Source organism: Physeter macrocephalus, chromosome 7, assembly GCF_002837175.3.
Source record: "Physeter macrocephalus isolate SW-GA chromosome 7, ASM283717v5, whole genome shotgun sequence".
NCBI lineage: Eukaryota > Metazoa > Chordata > Mammalia > Artiodactyla > Physeteridae > Physeter > Physeter macrocephalus.
Genome location: NC_041220.1, coordinates 118,106,500 through 118,118,640, shown reverse-complemented (window position 1 = coordinate 118,118,640; position 12,141 = coordinate 118,106,500). Strand labels below are relative to the sequence as shown.

At 37.6% G+C, this 12,141-nt stretch overlaps 1 protein-coding gene across 33 annotated transcripts in view; it reads left to right on the top strand.

The window, feature by feature from the left end:
• CAMK2D (calcium/calmodulin dependent protein kinase II delta) overlaps positions 1–12,141 on the top strand; it is a 321,127-nt gene that overhangs the window by 261,330 nt on the left and 47,656 nt on the right. For all 33 annotated transcript variants that reach the window (XM_055086199.1, XM_028492203.2, XM_028492202.2 and 30 more), the window contains exons 9-12: positions 8,337–8,431; positions 10,748–10,870; positions 11,109–11,192; positions 11,847–11,889. In XM_055086199.1, coding sequence (XP_054942174.1) covers positions 8,337–8,431; positions 10,748–10,870; positions 11,109–11,192; positions 11,847–11,889 — 345 coding nt within the window. The remainder of the gene's footprint in view (positions 1–8,336; positions 8,432–10,747; positions 10,871–11,108; positions 11,193–11,846; positions 11,890–12,141) is intronic.

Below are 12,141 nucleotides of genomic sequence, written 5' to 3'. Positions count from 1 at the left end.
CAATGTTGATTCTTCCAATGCAAGAACATGGTATATCTCTCCATCTGTTCGTATCATCTTTAATTTCTTTCATCAGTGTCTTATATTTTTCTGTATACAGGTCTTTTGTCTCCTTAGGTAGGTTTATTCCTAAGTATTTTATTCTTTTGTTGCAATGCTAAATGGGAGTCTTTCCTTAATTTCTCTTTCAGATTTTTCATCATTAGTGTAAAGGAATGCAAGAGGTTTCTGTGCATTAATTTTGTATCCTGCTACTTTACCAAATTCATTGATTAGCTCTGGTTGTTTTCTAGTGGCATCTTTAGGATTCTCGATAATTGGGTGTTGAATTTTGTTGAAAGCTTTTTCTGCATCTATTGAGATTATCATATGGTCTTTATCCTTCAATTTGTTAATATGGTGTATCACATTGATAGATTTGCGTATATCGAATAATCCTTGCATGCCTGGAATAAACCCAGCTTGATCATGGTGTATGATTCTTTTAATGTGCTGTTGTATTCTGTTTGCTAGTATTTTGTTGAGGATTTTTGCATCTATGTTCATCAGTGATATTGGCCTGTAGTTTTCTTTCTTTGTGACATCTTTGTCTGGTTTTGGTATCAGGGTGATGGTGGCCTTGTAGAATGAGTTTGGGAGTGTTCCCTCCTCTGCTATATTTTGGAAGAGTTTGAGAAGGATAGGTGTTACCTCTTCTCTGAATGTTTGATAGAGTTCATCTTTGAAGCCATCTGGTCCTGGGCTCTTCTTTGTTGGAAGATTTTTAATCACAGTCTCAATTTCAGTGCTTGTGATTGGGCTGTTTATATTTTCTATTTCTTCCTGGTTCAGTCTTGGAGATTTGTGCTTTTCTAAGAAATTGTCCATTTCTTCCAGGTTGTCCATTTAATTGGCCTATAGTTGCTTGTAGTAATCTCTCCTGATCCTTTGTATTTCTGCAGTGTCAGTTGTTACTTCTCCTTTGTCATTTCTAATTCTGTTGATTTGAGTCTTCTCCCTTTTTTTCTTAATGAGTCTGGCTAATGGTTTATCAATTTTGTTTATCTTCTTAAAGAACCAGCTTTTAGTTTTATTGATCATTGCTATTGTTTCCTTCATTTCTTTCTGATTTATTTCTGATCTGATCTTTATCATTTCTTTCCTTCTGCTAACTTTGGGGGTTTTTTGTTCTTCTTTCTCTAATTGCTTTAGCTGTAAGGTTAGGTTGTTTATTTTAGGTGTTTCTTGTTTCTTGAGGTAGGATTGTATTGCTATAAACCTCCCTCTTAGAACTGCTTTTGCTGCATCCCATAGGTTTTGGGTCATTGTCATTTGTTTCTAGGTATTTTTTGATTTCTTACCTTTTCTTTTTATGTGTTTTTTTACAGGCAGCCAAATCCCTTTGTGACGAGCCATGCCCTATTTAAAGCATGAATTTGCCACCAGCTCCCATTTTCCTTAGAGATAGTAGCATCTTTTAATTGCATGGCTAGAATGCCTTGGGATCATGCAGCTAACCACAGCAATGTCTTAGATATTCTAATATTACATATTTGGGGCAGTGCCCCAAATATGGGCAACCCCCCACTGCCCACTACCAGGAACATCATAATGGATTTTTCTGCTTTTTGTTACATTTCTGAATCTCTGCTGTGGGTTTAGAATATTGTTTTACCATTTTATTATATGTGTTGATAGTTACATTAAATTCACCTTACTTATAAGATGGTGCACCTTTCCTCATCCCCATCCCCATAATAACCACCAAAGTAACGTACGCATTATTTTACTGCTTTTAGGTAATGGCATATCTGAGAGCAGCTGTTTTTCAACCATCCCATCAGCACTAGCTCTTGCCAATTGAATAACTACTTCTTTGCAAGGCTAGACATTGGGTAGTGTGGTAAGAAATTACATAACCCAGATAACAAAAAAAATGCAGAATAAGCCATTTAGCAGAATGGCAGGTAGTCTTCTATGTGAATTAAACTATGAGCACTCACTAAGGCTGTCTTTGGGCAGTTGACACAGAACAGAGTGAAGCACAGCACTGGTATAATGGCTCAAAGAAGTCTGTGCATTATTTTTATTAGAAACATGCAGTAGTCTGTACACAGGGAATTTCAAATACTCACCACCATTAACTTGCTTTTGTGATCTCACACAGAATATAATCTGACCTGTACCTGGGCTTTGAAAGCTACTAGTCTATTACTGGAAAGTAAATGATAGACATTAGTGAAGCAAGAACATAGCCTTGTGTTCTGCCATTAACAACAGTAAATTGATTTTGATAGTTTTCTTGCATATATAGCTAGTGTCATAATTCCCTAATGGGATGAGCAAATGTTTATAGATGTCACTGAATCACTGGTTTTTAAACGAACTTCCTTCTACATCTGGGCTTTAAAAAATAGTAAATGTAAGTCTATAAACATAGCGGGCACACAGATGCACACACACACACACACACACACACACACACACACACACACACACACACACACACACACACACACACACACACACACACACACACACACACACCCCTTATCTTGCTACTCCTCTACCTGAATTAGGTATCAGAACAATTATGAGTGATAATATAGTGGCTGTCACAGAATGTACAGTAACTTTTGACAAATCTTTGAAATATTATGGAATATATTTCTTTTTTCTTTCTTGGCCAATTTAGGTCCAGCAATTGTGTGATTTCTGAGCCTTAGCCTTTTCATATTTCAGCTGGAATAAGTCAGCATCAAGCGCTTTTTGAGAAACTACCGTTTTGAAATCACAAGCCTACTGGACAATTTGTGGCTCTTACCAACCAGTTCTGCAGCACTTACACTGGACCATTCCAGGTGTGCCTCACATTTAGAAGGCAATCTGCCTTCATCCCTTATGACCCACATCTTCATCAGTCTTCAACACATGGAGCTTTACTCCCAGTCACAGTCTCTACCAATATCCTCTTATTCTGAACTTACACACTTTCAGACATTTCTCTAGATATAGTATTTATGGTTTCCCTGACTTGATGATTTTCAAACTGTGGATCACAGATCACATGCTTCAAAGTGACCTACCTGAGTGCTTATCAAAATTACAACTTTTCTGGGACCCACCCACGAACCATTGAATAAGATTCTCTGTGATGAAGTTCAGGAATTTGCATTTTCACAAGTTTGCCAGGTGATTCTGGTGTACACCAACATTGCGCAGCATAACTCAGCTAGTTGCAAATTCCTTTAGGGCAGCAAATCTTAGGATTCTTACATTGTAGAGCAGACGTTGCAAACAGGTGGTCTGCAGATATCTTGGCCAGACAGTTGGACCTTTTATTTTGGGGTGTGTTAACATTTATCTTTATAATTTAATATCAGAAGATTTTTCTGGAAACTATCAGTTTCTGGCTTCTCTAAGGTAATTGAAAGAGCTAATAACAAGATGCTTTTGTTCTTATATGGCCTCTGTACCTGTCAGACAAATGGACACGTGCTCTCCCCTGGTTCCTGCCTACCTCATGCCCAGCAGGCACCTGCACTCACCTCAGCCTGGTGCCAGAAAGCCTGTCAGTTTGCCACCCCTACTACATGGTGTAAATAGCTTTCATCGTTGGAAAAATAATTTTCTAACTTGCTGGCCTTGATCTTGTAGATCTTTGTTCTACCCGTCATTGGCTCTGTGGGTCTCAGAGTGTGAGTTGAACACTTTCCCTATTTGAATTGTGATTTATTTATTTATTTATTTTTTGCATAAGGGATAAAAAGGAGCCATACTTATCCCTCACTAGTTAATTTCCAAACTCCACCTGCATTTTGCACGCAAGCTCATGCTATGCCCTTTGCTTTCTGAGAAGATGAAGTGGATGCCTTGTTAGATTGCTCCATTAACTTCCCACTGACTTCTCAAGAGTTTCTCAGCATTGCTTCTTCACCTCTTTTTTCATAAGAACAGCCTTTAGAATGTTTTAATCATTAATGTGATTATAGGTGTAATCATTTTTCTAACTCTAGCTTTTATTAAAAATCAGTTTTGAATGTTCTTGATAATGTAGTCTTTCTACCTAATCGGTAATCAGTGCTTCTCAACTCATTCATCAAACATCTCTAGCATCTCCCGAGCACAAATATATACATAAGATAATGAAAACTAGTGATAGTTTCCATTTTTTTAAATGTTATGTGAAGCAGACCGTGTCAAAATAGTTTTTTAAACTTTTCATGGAAAATGTTAGGGGAAATTCTCTGTACAAAGTAGACAGAATAGTAGTATAATGAACTGATGGCTAATCTTTCATCTTCACCACCCTGCTAATTCCTCCACCCCAAGATTATTTAAGTGAAGTCCAATAATAGAAATATTTTTAAATGTCATGTAATAATAATTGCTTAAAATTATCAAATATCTAGTACTTTTGCTATTTGCCCTCTTGTCTCATAATTTTGCTGTCAGTTTGGTCTCTTAAGTCTCTTTCAATTTGTAAGTTCTGCTCCTCTCCCCCTCCCCCTCTTCTCACCCCTCTTTCTTCCTTTCTCAATGTATTTGTTGAAGAAGCCTGTAGTTCCCACAGAGCACTCCTCAGCGTACCCAGTCTCGGTCTCTGTACACTGTTTGCCACTATAGGAAATCAGGATTCCTTATAGAAGTGGCTGATTCCAAGTCTGGATTAGGAAAAGTACAAGATTATCCAGGGGCATCTGGTGATAACCAGAAAGAACGAAAACTATTAGAGGCCACAGAGTTTGTATTAACAGGACTCAGGAGCCAAACTGAAGAGTCTTCTACTGGCTAAAGATGGGATAACTAGAGGATAAATAAGAAAAATAACAGTAAGGGATTGAAGCATCAAATAAGTTTAAGTCCATGCATTCATAATAATGGTCTAAATGCATCAGAAATCCTAGCCTTTGGAGGATGCTGGGGAACCAATGCATTATTTTGAAAACTGATTAGTAAAGAAGGAAAAAATTAATTACCCTATCTTTCCTCTATGAACTATATCTCAGGGTAACCAAACAGCTGATGAAGTAAGTTATTCTTAGACCAAGGAAGGTGTACTAGAATTAGAATATCATTATTATTTTGTAACCCCTAATGAAATATCTAGGCAGTGATCATGAAGGGCTAACATCAGGAGAGACATCTGACATTTGGAGGTCATATCACCCCCTGAAGTGTTCTTGCAAAGAAAATGAAGACCCTTTGGTTGGCTTTTAAAGATATTAGTGCTTTAGTTATAGATGTCTTAGTGCCATCTTTTTTTCTCTGACCTAGGAGAAAAAGGTAAAATATTAGGATTATGAGGAAAATGTAAATCGGATTTTTATTAGTGAGGCAAGAACTCTCAAATAGACAACAAAAACTTTAAAATAATCAAGTTAAAAGTGCATAGCTAAAGGAAAATGTGGCTACAGGGAATATTTAAGGCAGAACCGAATTGAAACCTTCCTAGTGAAAGTCAAGGCCTCTCAACACAAACAATTTAAAACTTAAAATGACCATTCTTGTTAAAGTTCATAAATAAAGAAAAGGTGGCTGCAGGGAATGTTTAAGACATGACTTTGTCAAGGCTGCCTGTGGCTCAAACAATTAAGTCACTTAAGCTCTTGGCTTCTGTTTCCTCATCTGTAAAATGGGAGCAATAACATCTACCTCATAGTATTGTATAGAGATTAAATGAGGTAATGCAGTAAAGCACAGGTAAGTGCTCAGCAAGTGTTATCTACAATAAAATTTACTAATATTATCCTTATCAATATGCCACAACGCTCATCGTTGTTCTGTACTTTCAGAAAATAAAGCCACAAAAAAGCACATAACCCAGAAATGCCTTGGAATCTAGTCTAATGAGCAAGGCAAAGTAAGCTTACAAAACAGTGTTTATTTAAATAGGCATTGACAGTTTCACATCAGTCTGCTCAGTAATGTCTATGTAGCTCTTTTCTTTAAATCTTCCAGCCTGAAAGTATTTTTAAATCTACTATATTTATGCTATTATTTTATTAAAAGTACATTTTTCATAGAAATCCCTCAATCAAGCGATTAAATCACGAGGATTTATCTACGTAGTGACTGCTGATTCTTGGGGAATGAACTGTCTGTGAGCCTTCCCTTCCCAGAGAAGTACCATACCAAGTGTCTACCAGTAGATGTAATGCACAAGAACAAAGCATCAGAAGCAGGCCAGGCCTAGGTCCAGAACGCTAAATGTCACAGTTGTGAGTCTGCTTTATAATTTTATAACAGTCTAACTCCAGATGTTTACTAGAAAAATGTCTAATTAAAAATTACTGTAAGAGGATGGACTTGAGGACACGGGGAAGGGGAAAGGGAAGCTGGGACGAAGTGAGAGAGTAGCATTGACATATATACACTACCAAATGTAAAACAAGATAGCTAGTGGGAAGCAGCTGCATTGCACGGGGAGATCAGCTCGGTGCTCTGTGACCACCTAGGAAGTTGGGATAGGGAGGGTGGGAGGGAGACGCTAGAGGGGAGGGGCTACGGGGATATATATGTACGTATAGCCGGTTCACTTTGTTATACAGCAGCAACTAACACAACATTGTAAAGCAATTGTACTCCAATAAAGATGTTTAAAAAATTTTTTAAATGCAGCCTGTGTTTTTAAGCTATGTTACTGAATAAAAATTACTCCATAATTTTTCACAAAGAAAAAACAATTGCTATAGACTCTTCCAGTTACAAAGCTGATTTTCTTCTTCACCCCCTAAACCATAGCAGAGGGTTAAAACTACTTAAGTGCATCCTCTTTTCTCCTTGCCTCCTGGGAACACAAACACAGACACTCATCATCATCATTGTTATCATTGTCATTAGATGCCTCTGTTACATCAGATAGTAAAAATATGAAAATAAATTTAAATGAATGCACATTAAGTCTGTAATGTAGTGATGGAAAAAATATTTTTATGTTGTGAAGGTGAGGTACCAATATATTGTGATTTTCTGCATTGTCCTTTTTTTTTTTTTTTTTAAACTCCACTGTGGTGAAGTAACTTTCAATCTTGATTTTAAAGCCTTGTTGGGTTTTTATTTAAGAATGTTGCTTAAAATGCTTTATTCCAGTAGTGATCGGCTTTTGAACTGAGTCTTCCTGAAGCAGGTTAGAAAAGTCTAGGGTGAATAAACCCTTGTTTAAAGCCATTTTAGCTGCAACAGCGTTTTTCGTATACAGATGGCAAGTCTGATGGACAGGAGCAGGGCTGGGTGTCACTAAGAGAATAAAGGTAAGGAAACGAAGAGATCAGCTTTGGCAAAGGGAAAAAGAAGACTCAGGCACTCCAGGCAATGTATCACCTGTCTTACCACCTCTCCCAGGCTTCCCCAGTTAAGGGGACTCGGCAAGAGAAATGAAAGCAGGAGACGTCAGAGTAATGGCAGATCTTCCTCCGCGACAATGAGCTAGAAAAGAAAGTGAAGACCTTAAGCAGGCTAATAAAGTATTTCAAAAGTAGAGGAAGGGACGTATGATGACAAAAAGGACAGTCCTGGGAGAAATTTAGACCCCAGATATGACTTCAAGGCAACTTAAAAACTAGCAAATGCAAGAATTTTTTTTAATTTAAAAGTTAAATCATGTGTTGATTAAATTAATTTGTGAATAATTACATATTGATATTTATGAAAAAGATCTCAAATTGTATTAAAGCTGAGTATTTAATTCTCTGAATTTTATGTACAGTTTCACTTTCCTCTTACTTTATCCTCTTTGTAACATATACTCTTCTGTGGTAACACTGGTTTAGTTGTTTCACTGAAAAACTCTATTTTTGAAGACTAAGGTCATTAAAGAGAAAAGGATTTTCATCTCTTTATATGTTATCCACACTCGCAGGGACCCTGACTGTTTAGAGCATGTATCTATAACCAGGGCACAGTTGCTCTACAAAATGTCCTAATTAGCAGCAAAATGGCTAAGGAAATAAATAACATGTTATGTTTTTAAATGTCAACCTACAAAGTGACTAAAATCACATGGTATCTAAATAGATAAAAGTGCAGGGAGATCACATATAGGCAGGTGAGGCCAAACGTGTCAGCCACAATGGCAGGTGAGCTTCATCTTCGGTGTTGTCCTGCTGTGCGTCTTTAGAATCCTTTGGTGCATGCACTGGACCTGACGCATCATCAGAGCTTTTGAGCATAGGGGGAACGGCATTCACCCTCCACAGAACACTTCAGAGTAGATCAGAACCTGTCTCTCTGAAGTTTGCCAACAATCCAGTTTCCCCTCTTTGAATGGGTGTGGCTTAATATCATGGTGGATCTGCCACATTTTACTTATTGTTGTCTGTGACTTAACGTTATGTTAATATGCTCGTTCCCTCCAGGGGTCATTCTCTACATTCTACTGGTTGGATATCCACCCTTCTGGGATGAAGACCAGCACAGACTCTATCAGCAGATCAAGGCTGGAGCTTATGATGTATGTAATAAATGTTCATCCAGCTTTAGACCAGGGTTTTTTGTTTATTGACCAAGAACCAGATTTTTTTCATTGCTATTTTAACCATAATTTTCAATAATGTCCCTTATTATTTTCCTCTCTCTTAGGGGAAGGGAGATAAAGAATAAGAAATGCAGCATCTATATCCAGTTTCTATTTCCTTTTAGCTCAATATCTCCTAAGATTGAAAGGAAAACAGATTGAAGTCTCTAAGGAAGGACCTTGCTTGTCAAACCATTTGGATCTTAGTGCATTTTAAAACATATAAAAATTAAAAGATTTTTGCTTTAGAAATGGTTACTACCTGTTTAGCTGAATTATATTTTCAAATGCTTATCACATAATTATATACCAACAATACTTTGCAGTGATCCATGTATCAAATAGAACATTGTTCCATTATGTCAGTTTTGACCGTTTTTGTTTTGTTTACCCAAGTGGCTTCTCTGAGAGCTTTCATTTGAAGAATGGGTTTCACAATTGAAAAATATTTGAAAATCACAATTCCAATACATTTCATTTACAATTAGAATATTTGAAAGTAGGCATATGAATTAAGTTCTGTATCTGAAGAGTAAGACCTTATCTCCTTTGTCTTTAGGGCTTAACTTTGTGCTCTTTGGTATAGTTTTCTCTCCTTTGATAAATATGTCTGTAAATATGATTTACCACCTCCTCTGGTTTTACCTCACACAGTCCTCTGGAAGTCAGAATGCAAGGTCTGGACATGCTCTTTCTATGTTATTAAGTGGGCTAACTAAGTGGTAGGCAATATTGGGTCCACCTTCTGTGTACAAGTTAAAAGCTCAATGTGGCTGTGAGAAAAGTTATGAGAAGTCTGTATTATATTGTATCAGGTCTCATGAACTCCCCAATGCATTTCTGGCTAAACGTAACATTCAGATGGATGTGTGTATCACAGGTATTTAAAATCTTTTAATTTTGAAGCATTCCATTTTAGCCAGACTAATGATAATTAAACCAAATTGTAATTTACCTGGCCAAGCTAGCACATTCACCATCTTTACAGACTAGAACTAGGCACCTCTCTGGGAAGACACAGCTCTGCAATGCACTGCTTGGTGAATGTGAAGGAATGACTTTGTGAAAGTTAGAAAAATAAGAAAAGGGCCCACCTTTATCTAGGTTGAACCCAGCCCCTCATTTACTATCAGAAGATCTGCACATCATAAAGAAGCAGGGTTGAGTGTTTCTTCAATAGTTCCTGATTAGCAATTTTTCACAACTGCCCAAAATAAACTTCTGGAATTAAAATGACAGTTGTTAAACTGGCAAAAATTTGCAAGTATTAAAGAGTCAACATCATTTTTCTTACGTTTCGTTTTGCCAATGGATCACAAACTGCCCATTTTATGACTACTAAAAGTGAACTAACAAGTCCATTAAGGCACAGTGACTATGCCTTTTTTCTCAAGATTGTCTATAAAAATTTATGAATTGAGAAGAGAACCTGATATTTTGTTTATTTAGAAACTAATGCGATATACATTTTTCTTAACCCATCAAGAATATTATTTCTACTAAATATGCTTATTAAGTGAAAGTGAGGTTACATAATTATCAACAAAAATTTATACACAAATTTAGAATAAATCTCTTTATCATATTATTACTATACAAACGGATTACTAATAGAAGTTATGAGAGTAAATTTCATGAACTTTCTTTCGGTGAAATTTATCATTTTTGAAGTGTTAAAATGAAATCCTGCTGAGGCTCAAATTTGTAGTCTCAGATTTCTTCTCACTGCTGCACTCCAAATAGCGACAATTTACAGGTCAGTTTTGGAAGAGGAATTGAAGCTGTTTTATTATCTCTGCTATTACTCTTGATGAGTTGTGGAAGTGTGTAACACATTATTTTGAACCTTGGCATAGTAGCATGACGATGTGACAATGTCTCAGCCTTACTGACTTTTGCAAAATTGCATAAATAGTTACGAGAAAGGCTGCATAAAATTGAATTTTCATATCAAAGCAAATATGCTTTGAGAGGACTAGAAGATTGAGTTTATTTTTCCAAATTTAAGAATGTATCACTAGTTATGGCAATTTAGTGTACATGTTGTCCCTTGTCAATTACACTCAATATCTTAATATAGAGATATATACATAGAGGGGGGATATATATATCTACATCAGTTTGTCTATATGTAGATACAATTTAACTTATACAAGAAATCCACTACTTAAGGAAATTATTAGTATATTTGGCTCTTCTCTGTTCCACTGAGTGTATCTATTTTTTAAACCCTTTATAAACGTATTTTTAAAGTTTCCATCACCGGAGTGGGACACAGTGACTCCTGAAGCCAAAGACCTCATCAATAAAATGCTTACTATCAACCCTGCCAAGCGTATCACAGCCTCGGAGGCACTGAAACACCCATGGATCTGTGTAAGTGACAGAGTTCTCCAGAGATCTCAGGAGATCAAATGAAAAATACATCCTCCTTTAAAATTTGTCTTACAAATAGTCTTGGCAAAATCAGTCTTTCATTATTAGGAAACTCTTGCAGTTGAATGCTTATAAGTTTGTCAGATGGATGCAGGCACCGTTAATAAAAATTTGATGAAGTTAAGGAATGAGTATCTTTTAAATATCCTCAATTAAGTTTATTTTTCTCCTCTTCCAGCAACGTTCTACTGTTGCTTCCATGATGCACAGACAGGAGACTGTTGACTGCTTGAAGAAATTCAATGCCAGAAGAAAACTGAAGGTAAGTTTTCCCCTTTTGTGAGGAGGGAGATTTGGCAGCATGAGCAGCGAGATTCCGTGTAAGGAACAGAACTATAAGCAAAGGCTTTTTTTTTTTTTTTTTTTTTTTGCGGTACGCGGGCCTCTCACTGTTGTGGCCTCTCCCGTTGCGGAGCACAGGCTCCGGACGCGCAGGCTCAGCGGCCGTGGCTCACGGGCCCAGCCGCTCCGCGGCATGTGGGATCTTCCCAGACCGGGGCACGAACCCGTATCCCGTGCAACAGCAGGCGGACTCTCAACCACTGCGCCACCAGGGAAGCCCGAGCAAAGGCTTTTAAATGTGTAAAAGCCTCTGTACTCTTCTTCTGAGTCTTTGGGAAATGGAATCGACACTGGAATTAAAGCTACGATGAAGACCTAGGATCACTGGCCATGCGTGCCGTGGTCCCTCCCTTCAGTGGAAAACAGCTGTGCAGGTTAATAAATGGAATCTGGCCGCACCCACAAGGGTGGTCCCAGCATTATGAGAAACATAGGCCTGCTACTCTCAGGAAACCAAAACCAAAATGCCCTGACTGAAAGTAAAGCTAGAAGATTTATTATCAAAAACTGCTTCTTTGTTAGGTCAGTGGTTTGCAAAGGCAGCATTAATTGTGTATTCTTATCGCTCTGACAGGGTGCCATCTTGACAACTATGCTGGCTACGAGGAATTTTTCAGGTACACGTGTTAAGAACTCTGTTCTTGATCCCCTCCTCTCCTCTCTGGTATCTTTTTTGGAATTTAATTTTAAATTCTTTAATAATTAGAAAAACACTGTTGTTCAGGGATGGCAAATGTGTGCCATGGATTCCTTCCACACCTGTGGCTGCCGTGAGGCTTTTACCTGGGTGCTGTCTCGCAGAGGCATTAGGCCCGTGACTGCACGCTCCACGAGAGCACCCGGGCAGCCCCACCTCTAGTCAGCACTGG